At 29.1% G+C, this 22,403-nt stretch overlaps 1 protein-coding gene across 1 annotated transcript in view; it reads right to left on the bottom strand.

Moving 5' to 3' along the window:
• LOC134835030 (uncharacterized) overlaps positions 1–15,384 on the bottom strand; it is a 59,676-nt gene extending 44,292 nt beyond the window's left edge. The window contains exon 1 of the mRNA XM_063849881.1: positions 14,841–15,384. Within this exon, the coding sequence (XP_063705951.1) occupies positions 14,841–15,008 (168 nt within the window). The 5' untranslated portion in view covers positions 15,009–15,384. The remainder of the gene's footprint in view (positions 1–14,840) is intronic.
• Positions 15,385–22,403: the final 7,019 nt, after the last annotated feature.

Below are 22,403 nucleotides of genomic sequence, written 5' to 3'. Positions count from 1 at the left end.
TTAAAGTAAGGACTTTATGGACTTTTATGGACTTTTTTACACTTTTCAATTGGCCATCTCAAAAGCATTGGATTTTCATATCTGGATACACAAACACATCAAGTTCGCCTTTAAAAACTCTTTATTCGAAACATGGCTTCATATCGCATCAGCGAATTTTTCTGTATTTAACTTTGTGATCAAATGACTGAAGACCCGAAATCCAACGTTCCAAACTGGCACATTTAAGTCACGTCCTTCTGAAATTTAAGACTTAATTAAATAAAAAAGTTAAAAATGTTACAAATTAATGCTCCTGTAATAACAGACAGACATCAAAACGTCTCAAAGAATTTTTTCATAAAAATTTAAAATGCTTTAAAAAATTGGTTAGACGTGCGCAAAAAAAAACTTGCATATGAAAAACTTTAATAAGTTAATTTTTAAGTTTTTTTTTTGCTTAAAAATCTCCTATGAATAAAGATTAAAATTATTTCACGTTATACGACGTTGAAATATGATGTAAAAAGTGGTTTTTAATTAGTTTGTCACGACTTTTCATCGCATTTCAAAGAGAGCAAAGACCAACAATCAAAAAAACAAAATGTGTTGATTTTTTGATGTTGATGAAATTCAGATGTTTTTAATTTATGTGAAATTTACGTAAATCCATGAAAATGATTTACGATGAAAAACACTAATTACCCATTAAATGAATTTTATTTCCGTAATTTAATACTTTTTGTTTGAAAATCTTCCTCGTGCGTTTGTTGGTTTGAGACAACAAAAGAGGTGTCTCTTTGAGACAAACTGCTTTGTCATCATAAACGTGGCAACTTGTTTGATCTTAAGGAGTCTTAAGCCGGAATCCAGTCTTGATTGCGTTAGATTGAAAAATAAAAGAAAAAAAAAACGCGGCACACACACAGAAATGGATGAAAATTAAATTATTTTACTTGATTGCTCATCACGCATCAGTTATCATATCATCATCCCAACCTTTTTTTGTTAACTTGATTCTTGCTGTTGTTTTTTTATATCTATATATATATTTTATTTATATATTTAATCTTGTTAGCTCCGCCTATTTTGGTAAAAAAAAACTTGTGTGTATTTTATTTCCATTTTATTCTTCCCTTTTTTTATTTTATTTTTTGTTATTATTTATTCATTGCTTCATGTTTCCACATATTATTTATACTTTTCGAAAGACAGCAGAAAAAAATAGAACACCTACAAAGAATATTTTTCATCAACGGTGAACCGAACATGCAGCAAAAACAAATGAGTTTGAAATAATTCTTGCAGCCAATATTTTTAACCGAGCCAAAACAAATACAATTAAACCAAAAATAAATAAAATTCCATCAATTGCAAATAAATGAAAATAAAAAATGATTTAAACTTTAATTTAAAAGCAAAATTAAATTCCAGAAGCTGTTAAGTAGTAGTGGGTAGTGGCTTTGATATATTGTAGATAATGTAATAACGACACTTATTTGAAACGAGTTGACAGCGAAGAAGAAAACTGTTTTTCTTTACACCAAACAACGGCTAAGACGACGACATAATACATATTTAAGAATTCTCTTGATTTTTTTTTGTAAAAGAATAATATTTTATACTTTTTTTTCTTTCTTTTTTATTTAGACGAAAGACATCTGAAGTAAACCAAAGAGAGCGAGAGAAAAAAGAAGCGAAAAGCAAATAAGATATTGAAGTCAATAAATCTTTTTCGATTCTGCAGTGACATTATCTGTTGCAAGAAAAATTACATCGTTCGTTTGATAGGTAAATGAAGGTAAAAACAGTGGCAAAACAGTGCAAGACATTGATTTATTTAATAATATGCATAATTTTTTTTCTGCGATTTTTTTCCTCTTTCTATTCATTTCTTTTGATTTTTTTTTTATCTTAACTTTCTTGTTGATGGTTTTTCTTTAGGAAGATTGCTTGTGAAAAGTGAAGCCGAATTGGAGTCTGTCTGTTCTTTTTAGAGCATAAATTATACTTAAAGGGGTTTGTGGAAAGTCTTAGCTGGAAACCTTACATAGTTTAAAATTTTCTAACGGTCCAAATAAAATTATTAAAACCTAAGTAAGTATCAAAGAAGAAAAAAATGCAATGAAACTGAATTAGATTAAACTTCACGAGGCGAATATCAAGTTCATGATGACAAATAATCCAAGAGGTTCTTAAAATTGGCAAATAGAAGACCAAGAATTCAATTTTGTGGAAGAGTTCGTATACCTAAGAGCATTGATACATTCTTTGAGGTCACAGTAACTAATCATAGCCACAAAGCTCATCATCTACAAGACCTTCATCCTTGCCCTCAACGAACCAGTTCTCACTTATGGAAGCGAATGACGAGAAACTGACCTTAGAGTCCTTCCTTATTCTCCTGCAAAACTTAAAACTTGAGAACTTCCGAAGACGCTCTGAGCTGGATAAAAAATAAGAGGACAAAAACTTAAAGCCCATAAAGTCAAGTCAACATGGAGAGGTAAAAGTGTTTACTATCATTACAGATTGACTTAGTTCATCAAGAACTTTGTGGAACGTTGAAACTAGGGTAGGGTAGGGTTTACTAGACCTATTCTAGTATGGCTCGCACCGCGGTCTCTAAAGAGTCCTATTGTACTTCATACTGTGAAATCGTAAGCTTTCTTAGTAAACGCCGAGGAATGGGTCTTAGCTTTTTTAACCTGTCATCCCAAGCAGGCGCCCTCAAAATTCACTCAGCTCTCCCAGAAGGTCCCAAAGAGTTTCTAAAAGATCTCAATAAATTTTGAGCATGATTGGATTCAGAAAAGTTTTTCATGATTTCAAGTCTCTTACGCTCATCAGTCAGATACGCTAACCACTGTACTAAACTTTTTAAACGTTGAAACTAATCCAATCTTAATAGTTTGGCTTAATCCAAGTCTTGGATGTACTGTCAGCTAAGTAAGTAAGCAAGGACAAAAATTCAATTCTTCCACAAAAATCACCAAAATTAAACCAGCTGAGGTAAAGATAAACTTAGAATCATCATCATCATCATCGATTCAATTAATCAAAAATGAAGTCCGAAAAAAAATCTTTGAAGATTTTTTTTTCTTCCTTACATCAAAAAGCACTCTCATCCCTTATCTCGACAAGTGTCACTGAATTCCGCAATTGCGCGTAATAAAGCGAATATAATCTTTTGTCACTAATAATCTTCCAAAGTTCGTATCGCGTCTTGAAGGAAGAAGGTAGGAAGCAAGTACAAAAAAAAATGAATCAAGAATTTTTTCATACAGTAGCTGTTGATGCGCTGATTGTTAAATATTGAGTATAAAGTGTAAAATGATGTAATCTTTTATTATTTTTTGTTCTCTCTCTTTCTCTCTGACGGCTTTCCGTTCCACGAGACCTGGCAACTTGTTTATATGCAAAAATGTGCATCTTTGTAGAGATGGCTTGAAAATGATGATGAATAATGATGAGAGACAGAAAACCTTGTTGAATGGTTTCTGTTGTTTGTTGGCATTTGTTTACTTATAGAGAGTTGCTAAAGTAGACATGTAATAAATTGCTGCTGCATCACCGCACTACCAACAGCAAGGCAGGCCAGACACTGGTGCAATTGTCAAGATTAAGTTCATTAATTTTTATTTTATGACGGGATTATTGCATTTATTAAACAGGTAACTTCTGGTTGCCATTTTATCATTATGTGTGATAAAATGCGATGATGATGCTTGTTTATGGTGATGGCGAGGAGACGTCGACGGATGCGCGATTAGTTTCGCGACTGCACCTACGTCGAAAAATGAGCAAAAAACATTTTTTTTAAACATTCGCGGTTTGCTTCACTTTTTTTTTGCGAATGTTGAAAAAGAGACTTCATTCATTGTTTGTTAGTCGTCTACGTCAAATTGTTTCTCTATTGTTCAGGACTTTTTCTGCTTCAACTTCGTTCCTTTTTTTTTCGTGAACATGAAGAAAAAGTTTAGTAAAACTTTGTTCATTTTCTGTTCTGTTTTTTGTTTCTCTTGTACAACTTTTATTATTATTATTACATCGCTATTGAAAGAAAACGTATCAAGACAAGTTGTTGTGGGTTACATCATTGTGTTTATTATTAAATATATATTTATACGGAACACGAGTGAAAACAAGCGCGAGGCAATCGGGACCGCCATAGAGAAGGAGAAAGAAGAAAATGTTTTAATATCAAAAAAAAAAAAGTTTTCGTTATCCCAAACATGTGCGAGGTGTGCGTTTCAATGGAGTCCCGTGTGTGAGAGTTTATGTGGAGACTTTCTATTAAGATTACCTCTTTGATAAAAATCTTGTTTATTATTAATGTGGTCCCTTCTAGCTTACGTTCTTTTGTAAGTTCTTTCATTAAATGCAAAAGTGAAACTTCAACGTTTTATTTTTAACGTTTTTGGGAATTGCGAAAAAAATATAAAAAACGGATTTTCGTCTGTTTTTATAAGTTTTTGCCAGACTTTTAATTTTTTCAAATTTTATAAAATTAAATTTAAAAAAAAAAAAATTTTTATTAAATAAAATTAATTTTTTAAAAATATTTTTTTATTTATTTAATTAAAATAATTATCAAAATTAATTATTTTTTATAATTTTTAATTTTTTATTTCATAATTAAAAAAAGATTTAATTAAAAAAATTTTTTTACATTTTTTTCCATTTTTTCTAATTTTTTTACCAGATTTATTAAAAATTAAAAAATTAAATATTGATTAATTTAAAAAAAAAAATTAGAGTAACAATTTCCGAGCATATGTTTCAAAAAAAGTTTCGCCAAAATTAATGAGGAATCACGGGTTAGCGCCAAAACTTAATTTTAATTAATTAATTAATAATTATTTATGATTAATTAAAATAATTATCAAAATTTGGTTTTTCTAAGATTTATTTAATTTTAATTAGTTTTCAGTTTAATTTATTTTTTATAATTTTAATTTAATTTTTTATTTCATAAATAAAATTTTTATATTTTATAAAAAATAATAAAAAAAGATCAAAAATTAATTAAAAAATTTCATTTTTAATTTTTTTTCCATTTTTTCTAATTTTTTTTTTTTATTTATTTTAGTAAAATATTGAACAAAAATTAATAAAATACGCTCAAATAATTTCCTTCACCAAAACTCGAACACGCGATTTTTCCTCATCTCACTACACATTTTTTCCACATGAGATTTAAGTTTTTCTATGAATCAGTAACTTTTTAAATTAACATCAAAGTACGTGAAAAAAGCTGCGTGAAATAGATAAAAATGTAGAATAAAAGGGTTAATCAGATCACGTTTATTTGGTTTTTCTCTCTCTTATCATTTGGCAGTCTCGGTCCCGCGTGGTTGCCAAAGCAAGAAAAAAAATGTTTAATTCATTAGAAAATTGTATTTCAGTCATGTACAAGAGCTTTTGTGTAAACTTTGTTAGTTCGTTAAAACCACTCTTTTTTTCTTCTTTATTTGCAAATGGAGGAACGGGAGAAAATGAATTTAAGGATTAAATCAATTGGTTTTCTATTTTCTCCTTGTTTCACCATTTCTTGCGTAAAAACCTAAATCCACGATTATTTTGACAAGTTTTGAAATAAATTGAATAAATTACTTCCTTTTGATAAAAAAAAACTAATAAACGATAAATAAATGCAAATTCGCACCCACTCCATCCGAAAAAGAATATTTAGTATAAAAATTAACATTTATATATTTTTTTAATTTTTTTTTATTTAGAGAACACGAACAATAATCATAATAATAACAATAAAATAATAATAAAGAGATAAATAAATAACACAAAAAAAAACAAGCGTAGCAACAATAGAGCTCGTTGTGTATTTAATTTTGCTTTAAATAAATAACGTTCCTTCATTTATAAAATGCACGAAATATAATAAATCCTATTTCTCGCGCGCACATGCAAAATATCTATGGCTAACTTTACTATGGCAATATGCATGTTTATTTGGATAAAATTAGCAAAATTAATTTTCATCATTATTTTAAAATAATTTTCACTATGGCACTAATGATTCTCTGCACTCCGCTCCGTATGTGCAGACTTTTATAATAAATGAGAAAATATTTATTGAAATATTGTTTAAATCCGTTTTAAAGTTTTTTGTTCTTGTTGTCTGCCTCACATCGCATATGGACATCGAACGTCGTCGTCGTCGTGCATCGAAACATGTTTCATTAAAATAAATTTGCTTTGTGAGAAGAATGCAAGCAAAGCACATCAAAAAGGAGCGAGTTTCAAATTAATAGCAGGAATAAATAAATAAATATATAAAAAAATAAACAAAACGAAGCAGAAAATTTTCAAAATGAATAAAGATGGACATTTGAATATCTCAACACTTGACACATTATTGATTTTTATTGCATTTGTGTCGTTTTACACTCGTTATTATTTTTTTTTGTCCTCTTCGTCTCTTCTTTACTCTTTTAATCGCAAACGACAACGAGCGACGATAACTGACCTCCTGTGTGACTCAATTCATTTAGGATTTTGACCTAATTTTTCGGCACATTTTAATATTAAATTAAAATTTATTATAATAATATAAATTTATTTCATTATTTATTTAAATGACTCAAAATCAGAATATTAAATTCAGTGCATTAGATACGAAATTATTTTATAAATTTTTGACACTCACACACATGCATGAATCACTCTCGAGACTAGGCGTTTTTTTTCAAATATTGGCAATTTTTTTTTTTTTTTTTTTGAAATTTAAGATAACAAAAGTTTTTATAAATTCTAGTAACATGGAGACGAGTCCCAAATACGTGACCAAAATGTCAAAAATATATGTTACAAAAGTCTTCTATTAAAATTTTTTTTAAATAAAAAAAATCTAATTTTGATGATAAAATCAATAATATTTCACTCCGTTTCATCTCGCTCTCTCTCTGTAAAATATATATTTATTTCTCCAAAACGTAAAAAAACTGTCTCCAAAAAAAAATTTATTTTATTTAAACATACATATATTTTTTGGGGGCAACAACTGTCATGTCAATAAACGTGCTCGTCGTGATAAATGTAGGTAACAACAAAAAAAATCTGAATTATGTAGATAAAAAAAATATAATTAAACATGTCTCTCAAAAAAAGTGTTTTGAAGGGTAAATAACGATGCGACAGAAAAAAAACTCATTCAAGTCGTATCATAATTTTTATCACAGCGATAATTTACTGCACAGCAGAAAGTGTCAAAAGCTAATGAAACAAGGTCAGGTCATGCGATGAAAAGAAGAAAATAAAATAAAATAAAAATGAGAGAAATTGCACATCAAGATTCATTCATGATGGAGTCCCATTAAATAATGAAATGCTAATTGACTCGAGTTACTCAAGTTTGCCAGAAGAATTTTAAAAACTTTATTTTCGCTTTCATTTGCAATACAATTTTTTTTTTGTGTGTCTTCTTTGTCAACTTTGGTTGGGAGTTGTTTAAATATATCGTAAGTAAATACAGACAAGTCAGTCGGTAAAAAACTTTTTTTTTATTTTACTTTTTTGTTTTAGGATGATGCAAATTGGAGAAGTGTTTCATGTTACAAAAAGGAAGAATTTTTCAGTAAGTATCTTTTTTTACAGTAATGACCACGCCAATAACAAAAGGAATTCGTCGCCTTACAATGAATGAAAATCAAAACTTAACACCGCCTCCTCCGCTCGAAGTTCCCCCAAATCATCCCTCCAGACAATTGGCAATCGCGTACATAAATGGAAAGACTGTTGAGCTAGAAGCTTATCGTGACAAGGTCAAAATGGCTTATAATCATCTATCGCATTTTGTTGACGCTTACAAACAGTGTTTTGAGATGGAAGGGTAGGTTTTATTTTTTTTTTCATTTTATTTTTATGTTTTTTTTAGATTTTTCAGGTCTTTAAATTTCACAAAGGGTTTTATTTGATATGTTTTTTAGCAGAATAGAACTTAAATATAGAAATTAAATGACTATTAATCGATGCAGAGGCATACGCATAAGACCTAAGGCACATAAGCATAAGACCAAAAGAAAAGAGTTTAAAACTTTGAAAAAAAAAATACGCATGGTATACACAGAGTTTGTGAGTCACAAGTCTAAAGAAGGAAAAATGCTTACTTAACTTTGGTATGACCGAGCGTTTTTGATATCGCATTGTCTATCCATTAAATGTTTTCGATAGTATGAAATATCGAAAGTACGCCAAAGTACCCAAAACAGGAAAGCTGACCCCCATTTTTTGACCCCCACCCCCCTATAATCGAAAACCGTTGGAAACCCCCCTTTTTAAGAAAAATTGTTAAAAATTAGCTCAAATTTATATGGAAATTTGTGAAAAATTGTACATGTTTATTCAGTAAGTTAAAAAACAGATCAAAAAAGTTTAAAGCACTTAAATATTCCTGACAAATTGAAACAAAAAATCTTAACTATAGAGAATTTATACGACGTCGTGGACCCCCACCTCCCCTCTAACTTTCGACGCCATAAATGGATGGCGCCTTAAAATTAGTTCCAAAAGTGAAACACTTCCATCAATTGCACTTGCCTTCAAAAGTGTAATGATATTACAGATTTTTTTTCAGTTTCTCTCTTACTCTACGTTTTATTTTACAAACGGGAATCAAATTTATGCAGCAGACGACAAAATAATCAAATAATTGAACAGAAATTTGCAAAGCATACGCTTCTTGCGTGTGTTATGTTTCTGTACTTTTTCCGAAAATGACAACGATTCGATTGCAATGATGCTGAACACCCTCTTTTGTTGTTTTTTTTTCGTCATCCTCGGTGATGTTAACGTGCCTGGCAGTGGTATGTATGTGTGTGAAGATATTCATGAATAATTAATGTCGCGCATTTTAACTGCTATTGATCGTTCCTTGTAAAGTAATAATTGTGTCCCACTCATAAAATAAGGAAAAAAAGGGAAAAATTTACCCAAAAATGAGAAAAGAATTTCCTTCTTGCATCATCATCTACGTACAAATGGACTTTGAGTGTATCCATATATGTTGTCATATTTATTATGAAAAAAAAAAAAAATGTCAAAATACGTGCCAAGAATTTATGATTTTTTTTTTCAAAACAACAAAATTTTCCGTACAGTCGTTCTCCATGATATGATTTTCTTTTCAAACATGGAAAATATCTTGTACTTTTCTTAAAAATATTTTCATCGTATCATTGATTTCATTCATTCTCACACACACGAAAACCCGTATGTCGGACGAAAAGTGTACTTTTTTACAAAGTTTTCGTGTGTGCGACTCCAGCACTCGAGAGATTTTCCGTTTATTTTCACATAAAAATAAAAATAACTACTGAAATTTGGAATATTTTGCTGGAGGTGATTTTTTTTCTCTTCATATTTCGCAAGTAAAAGATATTTTTTTTTAGAAATTTGTATGAAAAAAAATCTCGACAACAGTTGCTACCAATAAAATTGATACAAGCGTGCTTGGATTTTTCTACGAACTTGCCCAAAGTTCTTCTTTGATTATTATTATTATACTTGCGATTTATCTTTTCACCGATGATGACGATGTTATTGCCAAAAAGGAAAAAAAATGTTGTAAGAAAATTCAATTGAAACAGCCAGATTTTCAACCAGCAGACTCACGAGCGAGTTCAAATCGATTTTCTACTGTCACGCGTTTCAAAATTGCATTTTCCTTGTGTTTGTTATTTTTGTACAATAAAAATTACACAAAAAAAAAAATCAGAGCGAGAGTGTGGAACAAACGACATTAATGCAATTGGCTACCTTTTTGTTGAATGTTTGGCACTCTCACACAATTTTCTTTTTTTATTTTTGTATTTCGGAAAAACAGTTGTTGTTATTATTATATTAAACTTTGTTATTATCTGTTATGTGACGACATATATTTTTGAGTTGAAGCAAAAAATAGACGAATATTTTATGGTTCAACTTGTGAAAAGGCTTGAAATATGTTCCCGGAATAATTTTTAAACAAATATTTTAATTTTTGTTTTTTTTTAAGTATGAAAATTAAATCATAAATGGATTTTTAATTTTTTTTAAAAATCCATATTTATTTTTTATTATTTTTAATTTTTTGGGTTAAAAAATTTCTATAGATTTTACAAAATATTTTTTTATACATTTTTTTTTAATTAAATATTTAATTAAACTTAATTAAAATTGTATAAATTATGTATAAATTAAAATCAAATTACGGCCAAAAAATTTTTAAATAAATTATTAAAATTTTTGAAAAAAACAGAAAATGTTTTTTTTTTGTAATTTAATTTTTTCAAAGTAAAAAAGTAAGAAAGTAAGATCATAATTGGATTTTTAAATTTTTTAAAAATCTATAATTCATGTTTTTTTATTATTTTTAATTTTTTGAATTAAAAAATTTCTATAGATTTTACAAAATATTTTTTTATACATTTTTTAAATTAAATATTTAATTAAAGTTAATTAAATTAATTAAAATTGAATAAATTATATATACCTAAATAAAAATCAAATTACGACCAAAAAAATTTTAATTAAATTATTAAAATTTTTGAAAAAACAGAAAATGTTTTTTTTGTAATTCAATTTTTTTAAAGTAAGAAAAAGTAAGGAAATAAAAAAAATCGAATAATTAAAAGATCATTTTTTTTAATTATTTACAAAAAATTTTAATTGTTTTTTATTCTATTTTTTTTCTTAATTTTAGTTCATTTTTTTTAGATAACCGCAAATTAAATTTTTTAAAAATTGAGAAAATTTATGTTAATTGTAAAATCTTCTTCTTCTTCAAAAAAAATTATCCTCTCAAATGTCTATTTTTCTCATCATTATTTGAGCCATTAAGCTTAACCTTTTTTAAATTACCAAAAAATCTCCGGGGAAAATTTTCCACCACACGCAAACGATAAATCATAATTCCAAAGGATTAACTTTTATTTCGCCGAATCATTTCTCAGACAAAGCAAAAAGGCATTCAAGCAACTAATTCCCAATTTGTCCATAAATAAAGTAATGACAAACGGTAACAAAAAATTAATTATGTTGATTTATTCAAATTTATTTTTAATTTTTATTTATTGTCATTTTCATCATTTTTACTTTTTTTTTTTGCTTCAACTTTTTCCGCGTCAAGCCTGTCATCACCATATTGATGCTCATTTATTCGTCTTCCTTTCTAATTTTCTGTTCTCCTTTCCTTTACGAAGCGACGACAACGACGACGGCGATTCTCAGTTTATATGCGCAAAGTATTTGTCAATCAAATTCCAGATGAATAATGATAATTTATTGTTTTCTCAATTCCCGTCCGCATCATGTTCCGCATTGTTCGTTCTTTCATTCACTCCACTTCGTTCGTTGATGTTGAACTACTGCGAAAATTTTTCTTTGAATAAATTAAGTTAGGCGTAAAATGAAGGACATCACAACAACTGGTGTGGATGGATGCGGAGGGGGGAGTGGGACATATTGTTAATAATATGAAGCGAAGAAGAAGAGATTCTTTTTCTTAAAAAGCGTCCTTTTTTGTACAAAAGACAAAAAGAAAGAACGAAACTTGGCACACAAAGCGATAAAATGAATAACAAGAGTGTTAAATAAAATAAGACATTTAAGACAAGCAAGCCGCGAAACGGTCGCGAAATTGCTTGTAATAATCATTATATTGATTTTAAAGAATTAATCTAATTCCCTAATACATATACGAGCAAATTGCATTAGAAAACGAGAAAAAAAAATGCGAGAGGGAAGAAAATGCGGCTTTTTATTAAATTTCAAGCCGAAACATTATTTTTATGAACACTAATTTCATTTAACTGCGAATGAAGACGGTCTTTATCACAGCTAATCGACTACTTTGCGTCGTCTTTTTTATTTTTTTTTTCACTTTGCTGAAATGAATGGGGTTGAAATACTTCCTGCTGTTCGTTCGCACTAGTACTTACTTTCCCTCAAATCGTGTTTTTTGCCCATTTTCTTTTATTTTATGTTATCTGTTAGTCTTTTCTCATATTTTATCGTTAAATTTAAGCATTTGTCGTTCTGCGTTATGTACCTATTTATGTTTGTTAATTCTCTCCCTTTTTTTGTGTTTCATTATTTTATCTTTAATTAGTGAAGGTGGGACTTTTTAGCTTCTTTATGGTAAGAGTTCAGCATGCCCGCCAGGTTAAAATCAAGAACATGATGAAATTAGGAAAAAGTGCTTTTTATCTTGCTTCAAGTGAGGCAATCGATTTCTTCTTCTTGGGGATTAGTTTTCGCGCGTGGATTGACCAGAAAAAATATAAGAAAGAAGGCACGTGCAATGAATTTTCCTTTGTGAAAAGAGTGATTACTTGATGAGATGTAAAGAAGTCAAGTTTCTCCTGAGTTTCGTTAAATTTGCAGCAAAATTAAATTTTTTCGAATATTTTTGTGCACATATTTTTTTTTTGTAGAAATATATTTTCTTTAATTTAAAAATTTATTCAAAAAATCGTATGTATTTTTTTAATTTTAAAAAAGTAAAAAGCTTGGATTAAATTAAATTTATTAATTATTTTTATTATTTTATTTATTAATTTAAATTCAATCAAAAAGTTTTTGTTTTATTAAAAAAATTTTCTTTTTAAAGAAATTTTTTATATTTTTAGAATTGTATCAATTTTTTTATTCTTAATTTTCATTATCAAATTTCTAATTTTTTTAATTTTCGGAATTTTTATTTTTTTTTTTTTTAAACAAAAGAAAATATTTTAATGAAAAAAATTTAAATTTATAAAATTTTTAAGCGAATTTTCAAGCGAATTAAATTGTTCAAATTATTAAATTTAAATATTTTAATAATAGAATTTTTAAAAATTTTAATTAATTAATTTGATATTTTTTATTTTTTTTTTATTTCAATAATTTAATAATTTTTTCCATTAAATTTATTTTTTTTTATTTAATTTTTAATTTTTTTATTTCCATTTTTTTTTGTTTTCTGTAATTTTTTGATGACACTTCGGAAAAAAAATCTCAAATGAGCTTAAACTTTTCTTGGAATTTTTTCAGTTGCGAAACACAAAATTTTCACATTACATTCAATGCTTCAATTGATGACGAAAGACGAGTGAACGACAGTAAATTACATTCCATTACGGGGTTACGTGATTGCCGAACGAGCTCATCTTCTACTTCCAAAAGAAGAACTATACTACAAAAAAAAATTGATGAAGACATCCACAAATAATCTTTGTACCTGCGTGCCGTCCCAGGTAAGTTCAAAAAATAATATTTATAAGCTTGTCATAACTGTCAATTTAACACATTTTATTACCGCTTATTAGGTACCAACAATGTGCGAGGAGATGATTATTATTATATATTATTGTGCGTTGTTGTTGTGTCTATAAAAGTGAACAAACGCTAATAATAATAAATAAATGCATGCCATGTTGGAGGTACAGGCAACTAACCGGTGACAGTTAATATTGTATGTGATCAATATTATTGAATGGCATGAATGAATGGAATGATAATCGGAAGTGAAAAACTTTTAAAAGTTAGTTATGAGCAGTGATGGAGTATCTTAATGGCTTACAAAGAACATCCTGTTGGGAGAAATTTTTTTTTTTTTAGTTAGGGAATTTTTCAAAAATAAGACTTAAGTTAAAATTAAATCTTTCAAATTGATTTTAAGAAAAAATTAACAGATTTTGTTTTAGGAAGACGAAAAAAGTGCCAAATCTGAGGAAAATCTATTCCAATTAATCCAAACCAAGCATAAAAATTTAATAATTTTTTTAGGAGGACTCAAAAAAAGCTGAATCTGAGGAAAATCTATTTCAATTAATCCAAACCAAGCATAAAAATTTAAAAAAAAATTTAGGAGGACTCACAAAAAGCTGAATCTGAGGAAAATCTATTCCAATTAATCCAAACCAAGCATAAAAATTAAAAAAAAAATTAGGAGGACTCACAAAAAGCTGAATCTGAGGAAAATCTATTCCAATTAATCCAAACCAAGCATAAAAATTTAACAATTTTTTAGGAGGACTCACAAAAAGCTAAATTTGAGGAAAATCTATTCCAATTAATCCAAACCAAGCACAAAAATTTAACAATTTTTTTAGGAGGACTCGAAAAAAGCTAAATCTGAGGAAAAAAATTTTCTATTTCGAAAAAAGCATAAAAATTGAGGAAAAAAAAATTTAGGAGGACTCATTCCAATTAATCCAAACCAAGCATAAAAATATTAAAAAAAAATTAGGAGGACTCACAAAAAGCTGAATCTGAGGAAAATCTATTCCAATTAATCCAAACCAAGCATAAAAATATAAAAAAAAATTAGGAGGACTCACAAAAAGCTAAAACTGAGGAAAATCTTTTCCAATTAATCCAAACCAAGCATAAAAATTTAACAAACCCAACGTCAGCCCGTTAGTCCCGTCACTGCTTACAAGAGAAAGAGTCAGACATGCATTAAACCTCTTTTATTCATTAATTTTTTTTTTGCATTTGATTTTTTTAGATGGCAAAATTTTTGTCCTTAACGTTTGCGTGGGAAGTCAATATAAATCAATTTATAAACAAGAAACCGCTGTGCACCGTATATTATTGTCTTTTTTGCGCTCTGCTTCGCGCGCGATCACGTAGACAAACTCACAGACTCTCTCTCTCTCGTTTCTCGTCGCAGCAATATACCATCAGCAGCAAGAAACGAACGAAACGAACATGTATGAAGTATATTTAATTGCGTCCACTTGATTTATGGTAGACATGATTTTGTTACTGTTTTTGTAGATTATCTCGAGCGAACAACGAGCCGAACATGAACCAATATAATAATTATTTTAATTAAATTGACGTTAATTGATGAAATCTCTGTGACTGTCACTTACCTGTTCTAAGCAGCCGTCGCGGCATTTTTGGAGTTGGTAGACGGCGGGACTGGGGGGTGGCGATGGCGGTAACGGAGGCACATCTTCAACAATCAATCCACTGCGTGAAAGTACCTCCGTTATCAGCACTGTGTTTAGTAGGATAACGAGAATTTTGTGATTTTGCATTTTTTTTTTCACTTTTATTTTTTTTTAATAATTCGTAATTTATTTTTTTTTTCAATGAATATTTTTCATTATTTTAAATTTCAATTCCACTTTAAATTAATTTAAATTTTTGCAATTATTTATTTATAATTATTTTGTAGTATTTTTTCCGGTATTACCGACGTTGTCTTGTTGAAAATTTTATTCCATCGGATTCACTCAAAAAACTAAAAATAATCTCCTTTTATTTAATTTTGTTTAATTTTCTGTACAAGACCCTCTCGTTTGCACTATTTTTGAATGAAATGCACAAAAAATGATATTTTATTATGTTATTACTATTTACGGTATCTGCAAAAATAATTCACGGTGCAAGTTTTTGTGTTATTGACGAAAAATACCGTACTCGTCGGGAATCAAAACAAGACTGAAACATGTGGAGTTTCCCGAATGTGTATTTTAACGAAATTTTACACGACAATTTGTGAAATAAGGCGTCGCCTTAAATTCTCACAACTACATCGACAATTAACGTTGCGAGAGAAAGAGAAGTCCGCGAGTGGGAAAGAGATAACAATAAAACTTGGATGGGATTTCGTTAAACTTGGATGCAACGACGCAAAATATTCCGTATGGAAAATGCGTTTCGTGCATTGAAACGGGGGTGAGTCGTTGCTTGAAGATTGTTTGCGCGCCCGTTTGTCTCCTTACACACCATTATATCCTGTCACCCAAAACATGCAAAAAAAAACGAATTTATATGAATATTTTAGTAAACAAAAAAGAATGTACAAAGAATCGCTGAGAGACTGAAACACACAAAAAATGCATGTTTTCTTAATTGCTATCGTCGACGTATTTGTTGAGGACCGTTTCTTGTATTAATGCATGCTAGACAAAATAAAAGGAGTAAGTACGAAATAAAAGTTGATTTTTTATATTTTTTTTTCTTATGCTTTTAATGAGACTTTTGGAGCATGTTTAATAACTCTGTTGACGAAAAAAAAAAGAAAAAAATTTTTTCATTTCAGTAATTGCTCAGCTCACCCGAAATAAGTGCAGAAAAATTTGTACATTTCCTTACCTTTTATTTTATTTTATTTTTTGTCAAAAAAGAGCGACAACAAATTTATGCATAAAGTAGCTACTTTACAGTGGATTTGCTTAATCATTAAGTTTGGCATGTTATTGCCGATATAAGTCACATCTGAAATTCAAATTAATGATATCTATATAATAATGATACAAAACTGAGAAGTAACACAACGCACACAAAAAAAGGTAATAAAATTGGAATTAAAAAATAAAAGTTTCGAAAAAACATAGAAAATTAATGTGACCACCTAGGAACACCATTTTTTATACATTTATATTTTTTTTTGTGTGTGTTGTTGTATATTTAATGAATATTATTTCTTCTAATTTATTTATCCACTTGTCGTTCGTATGGTTCGACGCCCATATTGTACAAACAGAAGGCGATAAGGAGGCACTATGAGAAGAATGGAGATGAGATTTACTTATGAAGAGTTGGTTTAAGATCTTTTGTGGTCAGGTTTACTCTTTGAAAGATGGAATTTAGTCTTTGAGGTCTTAAATTTTTAACTTTAAGTCTCAAATTCTACTCTAAATATCTGAAACTGAACTCTATAGATTTTAATTTTAACTTTAGAGTTTTAAAGTTAAACTCCATAGGTCCCACTTTTTTTCCATAGATATCAAATTTGAAGCTCATGGAGTTTAACTTTAAAACTTTCGAGTTAAAATTTAAATATATAGAGTTCAACTTTAGAGCTTTAGAGTTGAATTTCAGATCTATGGAGTAAAATGTACCCTACGGATTGAAAAGTGTTGAAATTAATCCCTTAAGTGATTAAATTAATCCCTTATTTCGTAAAAGGGATTCATTTAATACCTTAAGGGATTAAATTAACCCCTTAAGTGATCAAAGTAATCCCTTAAGGGATTAATTTAACCTCCTTTGGAGTTGGTCATCAACAGCCCAAAAAAATTAATCCCTTTAAGGGGTTAATTTAATCCCTTGAGTGATTAATTTAATCCCTTAAGAGGTTAAAATAATCACTTCAAGTGTTTAATTTAACCCCTTGAGCGATTAATATAATACCTTTTAAAAAAGTGATCGATGTCCCGGGAACCATCAAAAGGTATTAATTTAATCACTCAAGGGGTTAAATTAAACACTTGAAGGGATTATTTTAACCTCTTAAGGGATTAAATTAATCACTCAAGGGATTAAATTAACCCCTTAAAGGGATTAATTTTTTTGGGCTGTTGATGACCAACTCCAAAGGAGGTTAAATTAATCCCTTAAGGATTACTTTGATCACTTAAGGGGTTAATTTAATCCCTTAAGGTATTAAATGAATCCCTTTTGCGAAATAAAGGATTAATTTAATCACTTAAGGGATTAATTTCAACACTTTTCAATCCGTAGGGTAAGACCTATGTGGCTCCAATTCAAAGCTCTAGAGGTTAAAATCTCTGGAGTTTTATTTTGCAGCTCTCTATAGGACTCACATTTTTCCCTATAGATCTGAAATTTAACTCCTCTCGACGGTTAATTTTATCACCTAATAAGGTTTCAATTTAGGGCTTAAGTAGGCTTTAAAGACTCAAATTTGATTTAGAATAAAATTTTAAAGCTGAATTTGAGACTTAAGGAATTCAGTTTTAAAGGTTTAGAATTGAATTTGAAACCTATGGAGCTTCAATATACAGCTGAATTTAAAATCTTAAATAAGTCTTAAAGTTTGTTCCATTGATTTTAAGTTCAACCTTATAGCTCTGATTTTGAGCTCCATAGGTCTTAAATAATATTTTGAAGCTCTAAAGTTGAGATCTATAGGTAAAAAATCATTTTTAAGACTCTAAGTTTAAGCTCTATAAGTCTTAAATTCAACTTTGAAGCTCTAAACTTGAACTCTTTATATTTTCAGTTCAAATAAAGAGCTTCAAAGTTGAGTTCCATAGGTCTCAAATTTATTTTTAAATCTATAATACTGAACTCCTTAAGTCTCAAATTCAGCTCTAAAGCTCTCAGCTCTTTAAACAAAACTGTTGAGCCTCAAAGCCTTCTTAAGCCCTAAACTTGAAACCTTAGTAGGTGATAAAATTAACCGTCTTTCCTCTCATAGGGCAACTCTCCACGCCAAAGACAGAGTTAAAGATATCTCGAGACAAATAGCCATCATCATCAACATATCTCCAGCAACTGTACGGACGAAAAAATTCATTCATTTTCAGTTAATTGATTCTCTGTTTCGTACATTTTTTTGTGTTTTTTTTTTATTCTTTCTTGTTGTTGTTGTTATATAAACATTATTTATGTTATGTTTGCTGTCAGAGTGTCATATTGACATACAAACGAAGAGTATCGTTGAAGCTACTTCATCAGAGGTATAAATGGATTTGTTTTGCTTTTCTAGTCGATATTTTTGTTGTTGTTTGTTGTCTGTATTTGCTCCTCTTGTATATCGAGAGCCAGTATATAAAGCTGTACAAAAGCATGGAGAACGAAATGAAAGAGAACGAGAATAGTTGGTGAGAGTTTGGACAACAAAAGAGAATCGAAATATCTGTAGAATTGGTACACAGAGAAAACTTTTTTCCCCAGCCAGGCATCTGGGATACGAAGAGAATCGATTCTCTTTCATTTTTCGGGTCGCATCGAGAGTGCGGAATGTGAAATGACGTAGAAATTAAGTCAAATTTTTCAAATTTTCCACAGTACTGAATGCAGTAATTTCCTTTTTCATGACCTTCGACACTGCTGTCTTGTTGCTGGAGGAATTTTCATTGTGCGATTCTTCGTAGTCGTCTTCTTCGAACGAAAAGTCAACCGATTTTTTTGACAATCGATTGTTGTTGGTTGATATCGGTGCAGAGATCAATGATTTGTGAAATCGAGTTCTTGTGTCAATGCTGGAGGAACTTTTATGATACCTTTTTGTAATCATAAAGATGAAAATAAGCAAAGTTAATAAAACATAAGCGACAAATCCAACAACAACTCCGATACAATTTTGGGAATTTTGATTTTCCGTTACGGATGTGGCCTTTAACGAAAGGTGAAGTTCATTGATATCGCTTGTTAGAATTTTAAAGCCAGCTAAACTGTATTCGTCACCAGTTTCCCTTATGATAAGCACCTTCCTGGCATTGAGACGGAACATTTGAGTCTCGTTTGCATGAAAATATGTACGAGACGATAAATTAATTTTCAAAAAATCGACATTTTTGACGCAATTTGGGCTCATTCGAATCATGCTACTGCCAATTGTGACAATTTCAATTCTTTCACCTTGAAAAAAATATTTTAACAAAAATTTTCACCAATTTTTTCTTACCTTCTAGACTCGATTTTTCGAAAATTACGGAATACAAATTCTTGACAATGATTTTGAACGAACCCGCGAGTAATATATCTTCCCTGTCAATTGCATCAAAATACAAATTTCCATAATTAAAGGAACTGCCATCGAAAATTATTTCATTAATTTGTTCCGAGTCAAGTTCATTTCCAAAACATGCCACGTCTTGTAGAATTTCTGACAGCCGTTTGTCGATTCTAGCGAATACCGTTACGGTTAAGGTCCAATAATTTTGTTTGTTTTTCACGAGAGTCTAAGAAAATGAAAAAAATCCTTCCAAGAAAATTGATAAGGATAAATAAATATTTACTCGGTTCCATAGTTTGAGTTCATGCTCGCAGCTACCAAAGACTTTGCAATGTCCTGAGTTTGCCGGAAAAGAGGAAAATGTAAAAATTATTACAAATAAATAAAGGAAGGTAAGTCCTTGCATTTCTTAAGGAGAGTACTGATGAAAAAAAAAATTTTTTAAACTGTCATATTTTTTTTACTGTGAAAAATGTTTTATTCAAAGTAAAAAAATGCGAGCTAAAAAATTATTTTATCTATTTTTTTATAATTTTCTTTTTTTGATAAAAATTTTTAAAATAAAAATAATTTTATTTATTTAAATAAAATAAACAGTAGAGAAATAATTAAATAAAATTGTTTTAATTATTTTTATTTTTAATTCTTTAATAATTTTATATTCTTTAATTTAATTTATTTATTTATGAATTTTATTATAATTTATTTAATTTTTAAATAAAGTTATTTTTAGCTTTAGAGTTTAAAAAAAAATTTTTTTTTAAAAGAAAATTATTTAAAAAAATTGTCACCAATTTCAACAGTGAGAAAAAATTTTTTTTCACAGTTGAGGAGGAAATAGACATCACAACGGAAGTAAATAACTGTCTTCTTATCATTCGTATTACTATTTTATGATAACTAGATGTCATATTTAACATTGTTCTAAACTAAAACCAACAAATATAATAATCGTAAAACAAATGTCTTTTCTTCTAATTTTTCTTTATTTATTTATTTTTACCTAATAAATAAATAAATTATTATTGAGACGTCCTGCAGCGACATAAATCGTTGTCAACCGTTGGTTTCGTGTTTATTTCTTTTTGAAAAAAAAAAATTATTTTGATGTAAAATTAAGAAAACATTTACTCGTCGATTCTTCGAATGTGCGAGAGAACGACGAGAAAAAAGGTGGATCTTTATGAATAATAAATAAAATATTGTTATTTTGTACAAAATACACACAAAAAAATAAAACAAAACGGTCATCAACGAGATTGAAGTAAAGAGAGAAAAAATCTTGAAAACATGAATTTTGAATTTTCATCTCATAAATTTATTTATTAATAATCTTTGTAAAATGATAAGAATTTTTGCCCGCTTCTGATTCTTCGTTATCTCAACGTATCTCGCAACGAATAAATAATAAATAAATGTATGGCAGGCATGTGACGCGTTCATTTGATAATAAATTGCTGAATAATTTAATAGTAGCGCGAAGAATGCATACTAATATGTTGATCAATCATCGACAAGAAGACGAAAGGTAAAGAGACGACGAAGACGATGCAGAACAAACGACGATAAATTGATGCGATGCTCACAATTGATGTCACTTATTTAAAGGTTCTTGCATGTCCAAGTCCATCGATAAATTGACAACGAATATATCAAAAAAAAAAGGGAAAAATAATGTAATAATACGAGAGTGCCGTGAAAACAAAAAACCAGTTAAATTTGCATTTTTATGAGTGCAAGTGTTTCTGTCTGGTCTACTTTACGGCATTTACTTGCGCGACTGAGCTTACATGAGCAAGAAAAAGACGAGACATGATCTTGAATCAGGGACGTAGCTAGAATATTTTTTTAAGGGGGCATTTTTACATTTAGTAAAGAAATTTATACTTTGCTTACTTATTTGAAAAATTATAGTTAGTAATAATTAGGAATTATTAAAAAATAGCTCAAATTTTAAAATTAAATCCAAGAGACGATTCAATTATTGATTTCTTGACTTTTCTCAAAATTTTATCGAACGTCTTTAAACAAAATAATATTTTCATGTTAAATAATGGTTTGTTAATATTTTCATTATGGGTTGAATAAGGATTTAAAATTGTACTGATTTCATTTGGACTGGCATTGACTTATCGCTAAACGTCTAATTTGCTTTCTAAAGAGATGCACTTTGTAGCTTCTAACCTCTATACATAAAACGAACGACATTCCAGTAAAAGTCTTTCAAGAACTTCGTAGTTTTTGCTCAATTAAGTAACGCTTGTGAAGTAAAGTACGTGGTTTCAAGAGCCCACCTTATTTTTTTTTAGAAATGGACGATATATCTTCTTTTAATACTTCAAAATTTTTAATAGAGAAACGCTTGTAAAGGAATTTTTGTAGAAGAACGTTGTATAGGACTAGAGTTTATTTAGAAGTTGACCACTTTTAATCAGAATTTTACATTTCTGGTTCTGGATTTAGTCCTCTATTGTCCTGTAAAGAACAGAAAAAAAGTTTATTATGTAATGGTCGAAATTCGATACTTCTTACAATTCATTTTGACAACACTTGTTTTGTCTCTCAACCTTCAGGTTCTTTTTATGTACTTTTGCTAATATTTCAACTTACCTTTTTTGAAGCCCCTTTTCTGCTTCTTTCAATTCTACTCCTCTGCCTTGTATTCTCCGTTGACGTTTAATGTCAATGCCTCACTTGTTCTGCTTTTTGCATCTCCTGCAAGAAAAAAATGCATTTTATCGCGAAAATCGAAGTTAGATGAAATTTTATTGACGGCAATAAATGCTGCTTAATGCACACGATGATAAGGCATTCGAACAAAAATCATTTCATTCATTTCTCGTGTTATTGTTAAAAATTTCCAATGTGTTAGTAACGTGTTTGTGCAATGATGGGACACAAAAAAAAACAACTGAGAGATTTTGTTGGTAAACAATTCTCTGAAAAGGGATCGTTTCTGCAGTTTGTAACAAATATTTGCGTCTATTGTGTAGAACGA

This window comes from Culicoides brevitarsis, chromosome 3, assembly GCF_036172545.1.
Source record: "Culicoides brevitarsis isolate CSIRO-B50_1 chromosome 3, AGI_CSIRO_Cbre_v1, whole genome shotgun sequence".
Taxonomy (NCBI): Eukaryota; Metazoa; Arthropoda; class Insecta; order Diptera; family Ceratopogonidae; genus Culicoides; species Culicoides brevitarsis.
The sequence above is the reverse complement of the archived record's forward strand: the minus strand, read 5'-3'. Positions and strand labels throughout refer to the sequence as shown.